Here is a 13,121-nt window from a genome sequence, read left to right as displayed (position 1 = left end):
TTCAACCCATAGGGAAGTTATGGAACAAATCCTCCTGGGGGCTATCACAAGTCAAATGAAGCATGTGACTGGAAAAAAACAGCATGGACTCACCAAGCGCAAAACATGCTTAACATACCTAATGTCTTCTACAACAAAGTAATCTGCTCAATTGATGTGGGCAAGTGGTGGACATTGTCTACCTAGATTTCTCCAAGGCTTTCGATAGGGTTCCTCACAGCCTCCTCCTAGAGAAACTGATGACTTACAGTCTGATGTGCACGGTGGGTGGGGAACAGACAGCACCCAGAGCATGGTGGTAAATAGCTCCTTTTCAAACTGGCAACATGTCACAAGTGACATCCCCCAGGGATTGATATTGGGCCTAACGCTATTTAATATCTTGATAAGTGAACTGGATGATGGGATCAAGCGTACCCTGATAAAATATGATGATGATACCAAACTGAGTGGGGAAGTGGACATTTCGGAAGGAAGAGCCACTCTGCAGGAAGACCTGGATAGACTGAAGGCATGGGCTAACAGGAACTTTATGAGGTTCAACAAGGACAAGTGTAAAGTCTTGCACCTGGGAAAACATAATCCAGGCGTGCCGCACAGACTGGGATCTACTTGCCTGGGGAGCAGCTCTGTGGAAAGGGACATGAGGGTCCGGTGGACAACAAGCTCCATATGAGTGAACTGTGTGCTGCAGCAGCAAAAAAAGCTAACAGGATTCTGGGTTTCATCATCAAGGGCATCACCCACCAGCAGAGATAAAGAAGTCATTATCCCACCCTAGACAGCGCTTGTCAGGCCACACCTGGAATACTGTGTTCAGTTTTGGTCCCCGCTACACAAAAAAGATGTGGACAGGCTGGAGAGGGTCCAGAGGAGGGCCACAAAGACGATCAAGGGACTGGGAAACCTGCCATGTGAGGAAAGGCTGAGAGAACTGGGCTTGCTCAGCTTGGAGAAAAGAAGGCTATGGGGAGACCTTATCACCATGTTCCAGTACTTAAGGTGTGGCTACAAAGAAGATGGAGACTCCCTTTTTACAAGGGGTCATATGGAAAAGACAAGGGGTAATGGGTACAAGTTACTCCTGGGGAAATTCTGATTGGACACAAGAGGAAAATTTTTCACAATGAGAACAATCAGCCCCTGGAATAATCTCCCCAGTTGGATTCCCCAACATTGGACACTTTGAAGATTCAGCTGGACAGGGTGCTAAGCCACCTTGTTTAAACTGTGATTTTGCCAAGAAAGGTTGGACCAGATGATACTTGAGGTCCCTTCCAATCTGGTATTCTACGATTCTATGTTTCTGTGAAGGTTTGGTAATTATAGTTGTCCATGTGCCCTGTCCTGTGTGTCCACCTTCAGTGTCTGCACCAATTCTGGATAGGTTCTTTGAGTGAAGGGGTCCCTCCAAATGGACACACTGTCTAGATCCATACATATAATTTCTTCCTACTATAAGCTCTTCTATTCCTCCATTACCATCTGCATTCTTTACAGAGATATGAGGAGAGGTCAAACTTGTGAAACAGGAGTAAATGACTCCATATCCAGGCTTAAGGACAAATCTTACCTCTTTCACCACTCTAGGCTGTAAAGAGATCAGGAGATTTGCAGAAGGGCTGGAGGACAGAGAGAACTGTCAGATTTGCTGGTTATGTTGAAGGGCAACTGAAGATGCTTGCACAAGCAAGTTGTTGGCACTGTGTTTACCGAACTAGAAGTTAAACATAACTGTTGCAGTCAGCACAAAAAGGAGAGCTCCAACAGGGAGGCACCTTGGGCACATGACAACTGTGTAGAGCAAGGTTATATTGTATGCTGGACGTGTCAGACCTAAAGGAAGTACGCAGCTGATTTGCGCAAGATGGTCCAAAATTCTATGTGTTTCACCCAGAAGTCAGTAACTTGATGCCTCAAGTCATTAAATGTTGTTCAAAAATGCCAAGAAAAAAAAAAGATCACCAGGTATAAAAGATAGATGTGTGAGTATGGCCTGGAAAGTTACTCTAGAACTGTGGTTATATATTAGAGTTGTTCTTTTCTATCTTGATTTCTCAGAGAAAGTAAAAAAAAAAAAAAAAGGCTTTCTTTTTAGAGATGACTATGGTCTGGCTTGCACAGAAGAGGTAACTTTTACATCATTAAATCCTAAATATATTTAATAAAATGTTATAAATGTTGCCTTTCCTAGTGCGATGCTTGTGATGTAGTTGAAAAGTATTCAGTGTTTTGAAAAAGAAAATGTGATTGCATTTTTGGGAAATAGTTTTCTGACTTGGTAGCTATAATTAGATAAAGTGCCTGAGTGAAATAGTAGTTACTAAGCTTTCTGCAGCAGCCACAAGTTACGTAAAATACAAAATGGAAAAAAGGCTCCACAAGAATCTATTTCAGTTTTGATCAACTCATGACAGCTTCCTGTGGTTCAACAATCCAAATTTCCTGAACTTCAGGGAAAGCAGCTGCAGATAGACCACAATAGTCTCATTATTTAGTTTCATTGTCAGCTAAATATATAAAGAACTCATCATAGAGATTTGTTTCATATTGCATTGTTTGATGCTCCATCTGGCCTCTATTGGTGAGATACAGTATGTACATCAGCAAGAAATATCACAGTGCAGTGTAACATATTTGTTTTTTATTACCTATCAAATACAAAAACAATTGAGTTCAGTACACTTACGGCTTAAGGTATTTCTGAAAGATAATTAAACAGATTCAGAGCTTATTGCTTTAATTCTTTTGACCACTACCATAGTTAAGCCAATTTCAGTCATGTGCTGGAGACCTCATTTCAGTGTGCGGTTACAAAACTGTTTACTATGCATTGCAGGGAAATTGTAGCTGTTTGAGGTTTTTTGACTATGGTGAAGGAATGCTGTTCCATAAGAGGTTCTAAAACTGTTTGTAATGTCTTATGAATCTGACTTTTTAGAAACAATTAGGCAAATTCAGAAGTGACTCTGTCTGTTTGTGAAGACCCTAAATATTCAGCTCAGCTGTCATAGAAATGTCTTTATCTGTGTATAGTGGCTTAATATATAGTATATTAAGCATATCTGTTTATGTGTTACTTAAGGAAGCCTTCGGGAACTAGCAGCAAAAATTCAGCTAGAAGGAAGGAACACATACTTCGGAAATTAAAACTTTTGAGAACATCGAGATTGTTGCCAACTGACAGCATGATGAAGGAAATTCAAATAATACAGTACAAACACCAGTGAAATGCTGCCAGTGAAGTGAGACCTTGACACCTGCAAGGCAGAGCCATGAGGACCACCAGGAGAACTGTGTGAAGGGATCCTAGAGGAGTTTAAATTGCTTAGGCTGGTAAAATGAATAGCAAAAGGAGTAGAAGCATTGTCAACAAATGCATACAGAAGAAAAAGCACTAGAAAGAAGAGCTGTTTAAGCTAAGGAATGGTATTCACACAAGGGCACATGCCCATGAATAAATTTATAATGGACATTAAGAACAGTAAGGTCTCATATGGGAGTAACAGGGAAACTGTTCTGACCTACTTTTGTGCTTGAGCGCAGTAAGTTTCTGAAAGAAAACCCATAATACAACAGTGGTCACCCTTGTCAGTTTTATGTTTCTTGGATTTCAGTAAGCATGCGAGAGGAGGGCAAGGAAGGCAAGAAGTGTTTGCCATGGAGTTTGAGGTGCTAGAGAATTAACTGCTAAAGATTGTGAAAGTGCAAATGTTTTCAAGGCCTGGGTTATGAGTATTTGCTTTACTCTTCATCTGTTGGCAAGTGATCTATTCAGTCATCAGTTCATCCAAAGTACTTCTGTGGGACTAGCCATATTACACCAAGGCAGGTGCAGCAAAGTTGTACTAAAATAGCACCACCTTCCCTGATTTCACAGAGGAGTAATAGATGAGTTACCCCACCGCTACATAAGCTGCCCTTGACCTTATGTCATTTCACTGACTGTATGAACTAGTACAAAATGGACAGAGGTTCTTGTTCAGTTATTGTTCAGACACCTCCTGTGACAGGATAACCATCACCACATACAGTGTAGAAGATGATAGGAGTGGAAAATTTCTTACCCACTCAGTGTTAACCATAGCTAAGCTGAGGAGGAGGTGATGTGTAAATGTGTCAAGAATAGAATAGTACCAGAATACTGAAAGAGATGCACTCCTCCCAGCACTGTGAGACTACACTACATACACAGAGATGGTGCATTCTTCCCCCTGCTTTTTGGCTGTCAAAATGCTTGAGCAAAAGTGAGATGGACAAGGTAAGATACAGACCCCCACCTTGACTTTCCACAGGGGTGGGCAGGCACAATTTCCTGGAGCTATAGCATAAAACATGCTAAATGTGTGAGTGGGAAGGTAAGCAAGTGAGCAGGAGGAGAAGGAGGAAAGAGAGGAAGCAGAGAGGGGATTCTGAAACTGTCCTTTACTCGTTCCTTTATAAACTTGTCTCTAGCAGCAAAGGATAAATATGAACCTGAGAAGTACAAGTGTGTGAGGCTGCTTTTTTAGCATGTACATTACTTGTACAAAAGAGGAAGGGATGAACTGGAGCAGAGGCTCAGCCAAATATTTGGCCCTGTTTGATTTTCATCCAGTGTGGTAATCACTGTGACATACCACTCAGTCTTCTGGCAGCATGGCATTCAAAACTATGTGACTGGTGCTTCTATTGTATTTCTAAGATATGCTCTAACAGTTAGACTGCTCTACTTAAATAATTTTTTGAACATAATAAACCTATTACTTGGAGAGTATGACAATTAGTACTTAAAATGAAGGAAGTACATTTTGTGACTGTAAGATGCGTCTTTGGGAAAGAACCATCTGCTCTTTCTGATAGTCTCAGCAATGACTTGAAAGGAGCATGGGCTTGGTTTTATCTGTATTGCACTCCGTAATTCCTTCAAGGGAAGAATAAAGTAAAATGCTTTTTTTTTTTTCTTTTTTTATTCTAGTCAGAAAGGACACCTTCAGAAAGCTTAACTCTTTATACTGATCTACAGAGATACATTGGAGGCTTTAGTAAATTAGACATCAAATGTATATTTTGTATTGGGGCAAAACACTGAAAATATTTTAGGAGACACTCTGCAAACTTGATCATCACTGGCCTCTGTTCTTCAAGGAGTAGAGAGTTAAATACATGGTGGAAGCTGAGAATACAAATCCTGTACCCCCAAATGCTCAGAACACAAGAGAATCAACCATTAATACTGGTCACTGCATAAAGAAATGTGCATTTAAACAGAAGCAACATTGAAATCCCATTACACAGCAAAAGCCTTTTTTAGAGTCTTGTGAAAATAGAGTAATTGATCCAGCCTGCAGTAAATAGAGTAAATTTCACTCAAGAAAAGAAGAAACAAGTCCTACTATTCTTGAAATAAGTCTGGTGCAAGATGATGGATTTATATATTTACATAACCTCTACTGAAATAGGGAGAACTGGTGTCTGAACTGATGACAAAGTGCTCTCAGATGCTTTTATGTAGTTTGCATCACTGTGCAGCCTGTCTTTTATGGGTTTCACATCCATACAGGAAGCCTAGAAGAGGGGCTGGACCATGTGGAACTGGATATGCTGAAGTGCTCTGCCTGTCTAACAGGTCCAAGGGACAAATCACAGATAGCTCAGATTGGTCAGGGCTTCTCTTTTCTCTTTTTGCCAAAGCTGCATTTGGGTAACCAGCAAAGCTTAATTGGGAGGACACTGATAGAAAGCAATAGTGTGTCACAGACCCCTTATAAGGCCTGCTTACAGTGGATGTGGAAGGTAGTTGAGACTAAGGGTTAGGAGAACCCAGCTTTCGGTGTTGGGCAGAAGTGTGGTTGTCTTGTAGGTATTAGATTGCATTTTTGCATTTTTGCACAGAGTGCAAAAGGAAGATTTTTTTGAACTCAAAAGGCTTTGATCTTTTACTAGGGACAAAGATTTTTTCCCCTGTTCTTTTTACAAGAAAATGACCCGGAAATTTCGAACCTAACACAACTAAGCTGAGAAAGGAAGGATGATGACAGTGAGGTAGAGGAAATTCCTGTAAAGGAAACAGACTCAACACAGTGCACAGCTAGAACTAACCACAATTCTTATCATGTAGTGTAGGATGTTCAGGTAAGATTTTCAGATTTTTTTTTTTTTTTTAATTATAGCTTTTAGCTTCAGATTTTAGCCCTCCCTACCCCATCTGTTTGACAGGTGAGTTGGTTTTATTTTCTCTGAATGTGCATTTTAAAGTAAATTGCTTTCAATTGATTGATGAGACAAAACAGTAGTGTCTTAGTAAGTAGATTCATTAGACTTATTTTATTTTCTTTATAGGTATGGTGGAGCTTTTTTCTTCTCCTGTGTGATTATTACTAATCTTACTCCTAGAATGAGATTATGTTTGCCTTTTCATTGACATAAATCCAATACAAGACACAGGAACTGATTGCTCTGCTGCTGAAGTGATTTTCATCAGAATCATAGATTGTAAGATTGTGGCATGTCACTGTTTACTAGACTTCAGAGATATCATGAAACTTGGTGTATCTCTCAAGAAAATGATTTTGATTTCTTTTGATTATGTTTTATATAAATACACACAAAATGCTATGAAATAGGGAATTCGTTTTCTTGTGAGAGTTCTTTAGGATTTGAAACATAGTCAAATAATACAGTTCTTATTCTTCTCTCTTATATTTTTTTACCACAGGAAATTATGCTAAGATCACATTAGTTTCCTTTGTGTACAAGTTACTTTCCAATTAAATGGCATCCTAAATCCCTAGACTAAGGTTATGATAATATCGATGTGTACATGGCAGGAGAAGGCGGAGAGACACTTGATAATATGTTAACCAGAGTAGAGTGCTTTCTTTTTCTGGCAGATACTGACCAAGATAATGAGTCACTGAATATATTGAGTCACTGAATCACCTTGAATCTACCTGCAGTGCAAATACACCTGAATGGTCAGTTTAATATTATCCTGGTTTAGGTACATCCCCCACCCCCACCCCCTCCTTTGGTAACTGCTGTTTATTTCTGCTGTGAACGTCTCTCTTCCTGTTAAGCACACTTGCAAGATGACGCTTTTTAATTTCACATTCTACCATACTTTTTAAGCACTATAGAGATGCAAAGTTCCCAAAGTTCTCTAATAACAGTATTATTGGTTAGCCAAAAAAAAAAAAAAAAAAAAAAAAAAAAAAAAAAAAGGCAGTGGTGTATTTTCCCATGGCTAACAAAAGACAACAGAAAATTATAGATTGCTAACCAGAGCTATTAACTTTCATTAGCTGATCTTGAAGAGGGCATTGTTAGCACAGCAGTAAACTGGAGAGCAGAGAGATTATACAACACTGAAATTATTAAGTGCTTTGTGAATGGTCACTTGATGTGGTTTTGCTACATGCAGCCTGAGTGTCCCTGATTACAGACAAACGGGCAGGTGGGAAGTAAATGCTTCTACTACTTAACTTCTGCCAGGTCAGGCACTCCTCAGGTAGCTTCTGATGTCTTAATAGATTGAATGAGTCACCAGAAAGGACCAGAGCTGTCACAGGACAGGGGCTTGATCATTTGCCTGAAATTAAGGGAGAGGGGGGTTGGGAGGAGGGAGAAGTAGATGAGACCTTCCCCTTTTGACAACCATTACATCAGCTCACCTGCTCAAGGGTCTGCAGCACTGAATCACACACAAGGCCCTTGAGTCCTGCTTGCTACTGGCATGAGTATGCCTTTGTCATGTGGGTTGTTGAGTGGCATAACTCAAAACATCATCCTTGTTTTATACAGTATTAATAGAGCTCAATGGATTTTGGTGCCAGTTATGCCTTTCTCAGTCTGTTGCTGATACCTATCATTAGTTAAAGGCTGATTTTGTTATTTGGTATCTTAACCTCTCATCTTAGAGGACAGGTTCCTCTTCTAAAAGCAACAGCTGATGAAAGACTTGCATTTCCACTCCAGATGCGGAGTTCTGCATTGCTGTAGGTATAACTTGGAAATCCATTTGTAAGCAACTCTATGCAAGATGTATTTAAAGAGGTAGTTGGATATTCTTGATTATCATCTAACCTGCATTTGTGTGAAATAATATGAGCAGGAAGAGTCCTGCAAACTCCATTTTTAAAAAAGCAGAATATCTAGGAAATACTGTCTACTAAGTTTTATAGAGCTACATAATAAAATATGTAATTACCTATCTAATCAGAGTATCATTTGAAAAAAAAAATCTGTTTTTCTCTTTTACAGAAAGCAATATGATTCTTAAAGAAAATGTCTCAGAATATCAACTAAATTTGATAAAGAAAATCATGCTCACTTTGTGCTGGATCCTAGCATTGTTTATCAGTGGGGCAGAAGTTAGAGAGATTAACTTGATAGGTAAGTTTCTCGTTTGGTGTTCAGGGTGCTTTCTGACAGTTGAGAAAAGTGGATCTGCATTTTGTCATGCCTTCATGAGTTTTTCCTGCACCTGTTAATGCTTGTGTCCGGCAAACAGCTGTCTCTAGCCATTCTGCAAGGTTTTTCAGTATTTGTAATACAGTTTATCCTAAATATGGTTCAAAATCTAGTTCCCTAATGAAAAGAGCAAAAGTGAAGGAGAATTTCTGAGAAGTGAATGGAGCAAATGAATTGCTTCTGTGACTCCTTGAAGTCTCCAACAGATGGTCCAAGCCTGTTGGGGGGAAGAAGGAAGACAAAGGCAGGGTGAGATGCACCCACACAAGGTGGAGTGGGTGGGAGGAGGAGCTTGTTCCTATATTAATTTTGCAGACAGAAACTGAAACTGCCGAGTCTCCCAGGTGGGCAGTCAAGGAACTGAAGATTTCATGCCCTCTCTTCTGCTGAAGTGAAATCCTGCCATACTTTCAAGGGTTACCACATCCTGACTGGCAGGAGGGGTTACGCAGCAAGACTGGTCAGCCTTTAGAAAATGCGGGGTTAGGATGGGTGACCACAGTTTTCAGAATCCAAAAACTTGTGTAATTTTAGTGACAGTAACTGAAACATAAGAGGGAAAAGATTTGAAATCAGTGACACAGTGGGTAGGGTCTGCTTCTTCAGGTCCCTTCTTCATTAATTTGAGGAGAGCTATCTCCTCATCTGCTTTTCTATGGAGTTTTAACAGGTTTGGCACCCAGGTGAAAATCTTCAGTTCACTAAAAATTGTAAGCTATTTTCACATTAGCCTTTTGAAAAAGGCCTAATAAACCTCTGGACACCTTTGAATAAACTTTTGAAAACACTGGCAAGTTCCATGTTTAAGGAAATCAATTCTCTTTTAGCCCAGCATCTGGTCACATAAAAAAATTATTTAACACAAGGAAAGGTAAGGTTTTATTTTTGTAGTGTTCCTACTTTTTAAAATATGATGGCTGTGTGTTCTTTCAGGTAGTTCTGATATCTTATTGTCCTGCTTTTCAGGATGTTCCCATGTTGAACCTCAAGTATGGTATCGTGCAATTAGTGATGAGGAGTTTGTTTTACAATGTGCTTTACCAGATAGAGATGCTACCTATATTTATAACAACTCACTTATAACACAACATAAGGTGAAATGGTTCTGGCATCAGAAAGATAAAGAGCCGTTGAAGATGATCAAGGAAAGCTCTAATCTTGCTCTCCAAGGGGATGCACTTTGGTTTAAACCAGTAAGGCACAGTGCTTCTGGAGTGTACATCTGTATGATATGGTATGTAATGGAGCATAAGTCTTATAATTCCTTACAAGAACTAATTGTTCTGTTTTGTTTTGCGTATTAGACATTTAACTTCTTTTCCTGCATCACTCAGGGAAAAAATCCCATGTCTCAAAATTGTTTTGGAGGTTCAAACAAAGAAGGTGGCAAAATGTTCAGATTATGACACAAATATGCCATATCTTCTTGCTGGAAGTGGGAATTCAATAACTTGTCCTGGGACAAAATGCTACAACCATATGAAGAAGGCAGATGTAAAATGGTACAAGGTAAGAGTCACTCTCTTGAGCATTCAGAAAAGCTAATTTGAGGTATAGCTTTAGGTCTAGTCAATGCTCATGTGCCACAGGTTCTTGAACTCTTCTTTGGCAGACAATGCAGCCTGGGAAATTCAGCCCAAAAGCTGACTCATAAATTGTTATGTATCAAGTCTGTAAGTAAGAGTTTTGAAGAAATTTTCCACACCCAAAATATTATTCCATGAAATAGAAACCTAGGAATGCTTTCTCTTCAGCTAAGAAATTGAAGTAATTGACAATCAAAATAAGTTTGTTACAAAGTGATGTATGATTGAAATTTAAGAGTTTTGTTTTGACATTTTAAATTCTGAAAATATCAAATATACAAAATAAACCACGTGTCTTTGTTAGAAAAAAAAAATTTTAATGTTTCAAATGGTTCTTTCCAAGACTTATGTTTTTAATGAATCATTATTCTACTGAAACGTTATTGACTTAATCTTTTACAAATGACCACTAAAATACTTGCAAGCTAAAAATTATTCCTGTTGTTTGTAAGGATTGTAATACACCATCTAAACCTGTACAAATGAGCAAATGGAAATGACTAAAATTTCAATTGTGCATTTTACTGCCTGGTATTATTTACAATATTTATTCTATCAAGTAGAATTACAATCTAGTCAAAGTTACTCTTTCACAGAATCGCAGGATAACAGAATCATTTAGGTTGGAGAAGACCTTGAAGATCATCTAGTCCAACCATTAACCTAACATTGACTTCTTTACTTTCAAACTTTAAATTGGGTCTATTTACCTATATCTTGATCTGAAGCTCACTGAATTTAAGGAAATTCTTTCCATTTTGTGTTAATGGATTTTTGTTAGGAAATTGAATTAAGGAGAATTCTTAGTGGTCTTTGAGAATATGAATACCCTAAGCTGAAAAATATGGTGCTTTTCAAAAAATAGTTGGTCTTCATCCTTTTAAAAGTAGTGACAGTGTTGTCAATCTCAGACAACACAATCCCATGATTTACTTCTCATAAAAGAACATGAAAATATTTTCAAAACAATTTATTTACAAAATAAAAAAATACTCAGTCCATTAAAAAAGTGATCCTTTTTATTTACTTTTTAGAAATAGTTTAATTTAGATTAGGTTCATTATTCCACATTTCTCTCAGCAACTACAAATTTTAAATAACTTTTAAAAAAGACATTGGTATTCACATTTTTTTAAACATAATTGACAAATGTCCTCAAACTCCTAATAAATCTTTTTTGGGGCTTCAGTGGAAGGAGTTTGTCTTGGCCCTACTGCCCTGGTAATCCTATCCAAATATCTTAAAAAATAATTTAATAACAGCAACAAGTAAAGGACTTGATATTCTTTATTTTCATTAGGATGGTCATCAGATAAAACATAGGAAAAGCAGACAAAGCCTAAAGCTTAAGCATAATGAAATCTACTTGAATCCAACCTATCACCAAGATGCTGGAATATATGTGTGTGATTACACTCTATATGATAACACTACAAAGTGGACAGTGAGAACAGCAGTAGCAGTAGAAGTCATTGGTGAGTATTCTAATAACTCAGAATAAAATGCCTGAAGTAAAGTATATTTTGTCTGTTCTTTCCTACACTATTTATGTCTTTGGTTCAGGCTCTTCTTCTGAACAACCCATAGACTGAATTAGCTACACAGTCATTAAAATCTTCTTCCAAGTATTCTGAGGATGTTTTGGGACATTGTCTAGAAACTTCAATGTTTGGTAGTAACATGTAGCATACAATGCCATCATTTTCAAGATCTAATTCCACCTTGGATTTATTGTAGTTCCTAACACCGGGGGTCAAATCTGCAAAAGGTTTTACGTCTCTTGATCTGGGAGTAGAATTAACGAAACTTCAACTGATGCCAATATTCTCCATGTACTGCATGAGGACTGTTAGGAAGATATTCACATACTAGGAGGAAGAAGTGCTAATTCGGCATGGGAAAAGGGGACAAAAGCAGTGTACCTCAATCCTAGTTCTGTCCCTGTAGTGGAGGCTTATGTGAAGTAGGAGTTAGACAAAAAATTGTTCCTGGTGGCATGGATGAGACCATTTTTTTCACTTGACAGTGATGAGGAAGGTGATGTTGGTGGGATCACTACCCATCTTCCACATAACTTTTTAACAGCAGAGGAAACAGGACACCTGTGATCAATCTAACTAACAAACAAGGCATTTGTTGTTGCATGTGCTGTTTGGAGAAAAGCATCACTGCCTGCATGACCTGTTCTTTTAAGCTTTGTATGGATTACTAAATATAATTGCCAAAATATGGCACTGTGATATGGCATGGCCTTAAATTATCCTTCAAATCATGGTGATCTTTTCAGCAATATTTACTGTCCTCTGCTGCCCTTCAGGCGAAGCCCAGATACTGCCTGACAGAGTGCTATTAGATAATGTCAATACTGTGCAAGGGAGCATGCTAGCAACTCAGGATCAGGAACAAGGGAGACTATAGTTTGCTGAAAAAGAGATGCGGTCATGCTTTTCTCCAGATATCTGTGGTTGAGTGCTATAAGGCACTCTCGTCAGACACTCCAGTCAATCACAGGTCTCAGAGGAAAGCATAGCTACATCTGTTCTATATCCTGTGCTGGATGGACCCAGTACAGCTGATTCTGTATGACAACAGCACAGGACCTGTTCTTAACATCCTGGTAGAAAGTTGGCCACTCTGTGGGAGGGAGATCCAGGGAGTGAAAGAAACGTGTCAGTTGAGGCAGCCTGGTTCTATGGTCTCATCAGGACAGCACTCCTCTGAAATAGCTGTTCCCTTTTTTGCAGATGTTTGATGCAGTTGGTACTAAGAAGTCATGGGAAAAATACATACCTCCCATCAGGATAGGGATTGGAAACCACATCTGCTCCAACTTTCGAGACCTCTATATGCTGGGTTACAATGTCTGCTGCTCTTTCACTCTTCTCTTTGGCTATAGTCCTACAATATTTTCCGGGCAGGCATGGACTAGCTCTGTTTTTATTCTGATCTGGCTGAACCTGAGCTAATGCACTGTGCTTCTGAGTTCTTTTCCCTCACTTCACAGCACAGTCAGAAAAACACTTGAAAGGTGCCATATATATATATATATATATATATATATATATATATATATATATACACACA

The 13,121-nt window shown here is 38.7% G+C and overlaps 1 protein-coding gene across 1 annotated transcript in view; it reads left to right on the top strand.

Moving 5' to 3' along the window:
* Positions 1-8,249: 8,249 nt before the first annotated feature.
* IL18RAP (interleukin 18 receptor accessory protein) overlaps positions 8,250-13,121 on the top strand; it is a 13,878-nt gene continuing 9,006 nt past the window's right edge. The window contains exons 1-4 of the mRNA XM_026845878.1: positions 8,250-8,373; positions 9,418-9,685; positions 9,786-9,960; positions 11,338-11,512. Coding sequence (XP_026701679.1) covers positions 8,250-8,373; positions 9,418-9,685; positions 9,786-9,960; positions 11,338-11,512 — 742 coding nt within the window. The remainder of the gene's footprint in view (positions 8,374-9,417; positions 9,686-9,785; positions 9,961-11,337; positions 11,513-13,121) is intronic.

The sequence above is a fragment of the Athene cunicularia genome (assembly GCF_003259725.1).
Source record: "Athene cunicularia isolate RWA chromosome 1 unlocalized genomic scaffold, athCun1 chr1_part1, whole genome shotgun sequence".
NCBI classification, from domain to species: domain Eukaryota; kingdom Metazoa; phylum Chordata; class Aves; order Strigiformes; family Strigidae; genus Athene; species Athene cunicularia.
Note: the sequence above shows the minus strand (reverse complement) of the source record. Positions and strands in the feature narration are given on the sequence as shown.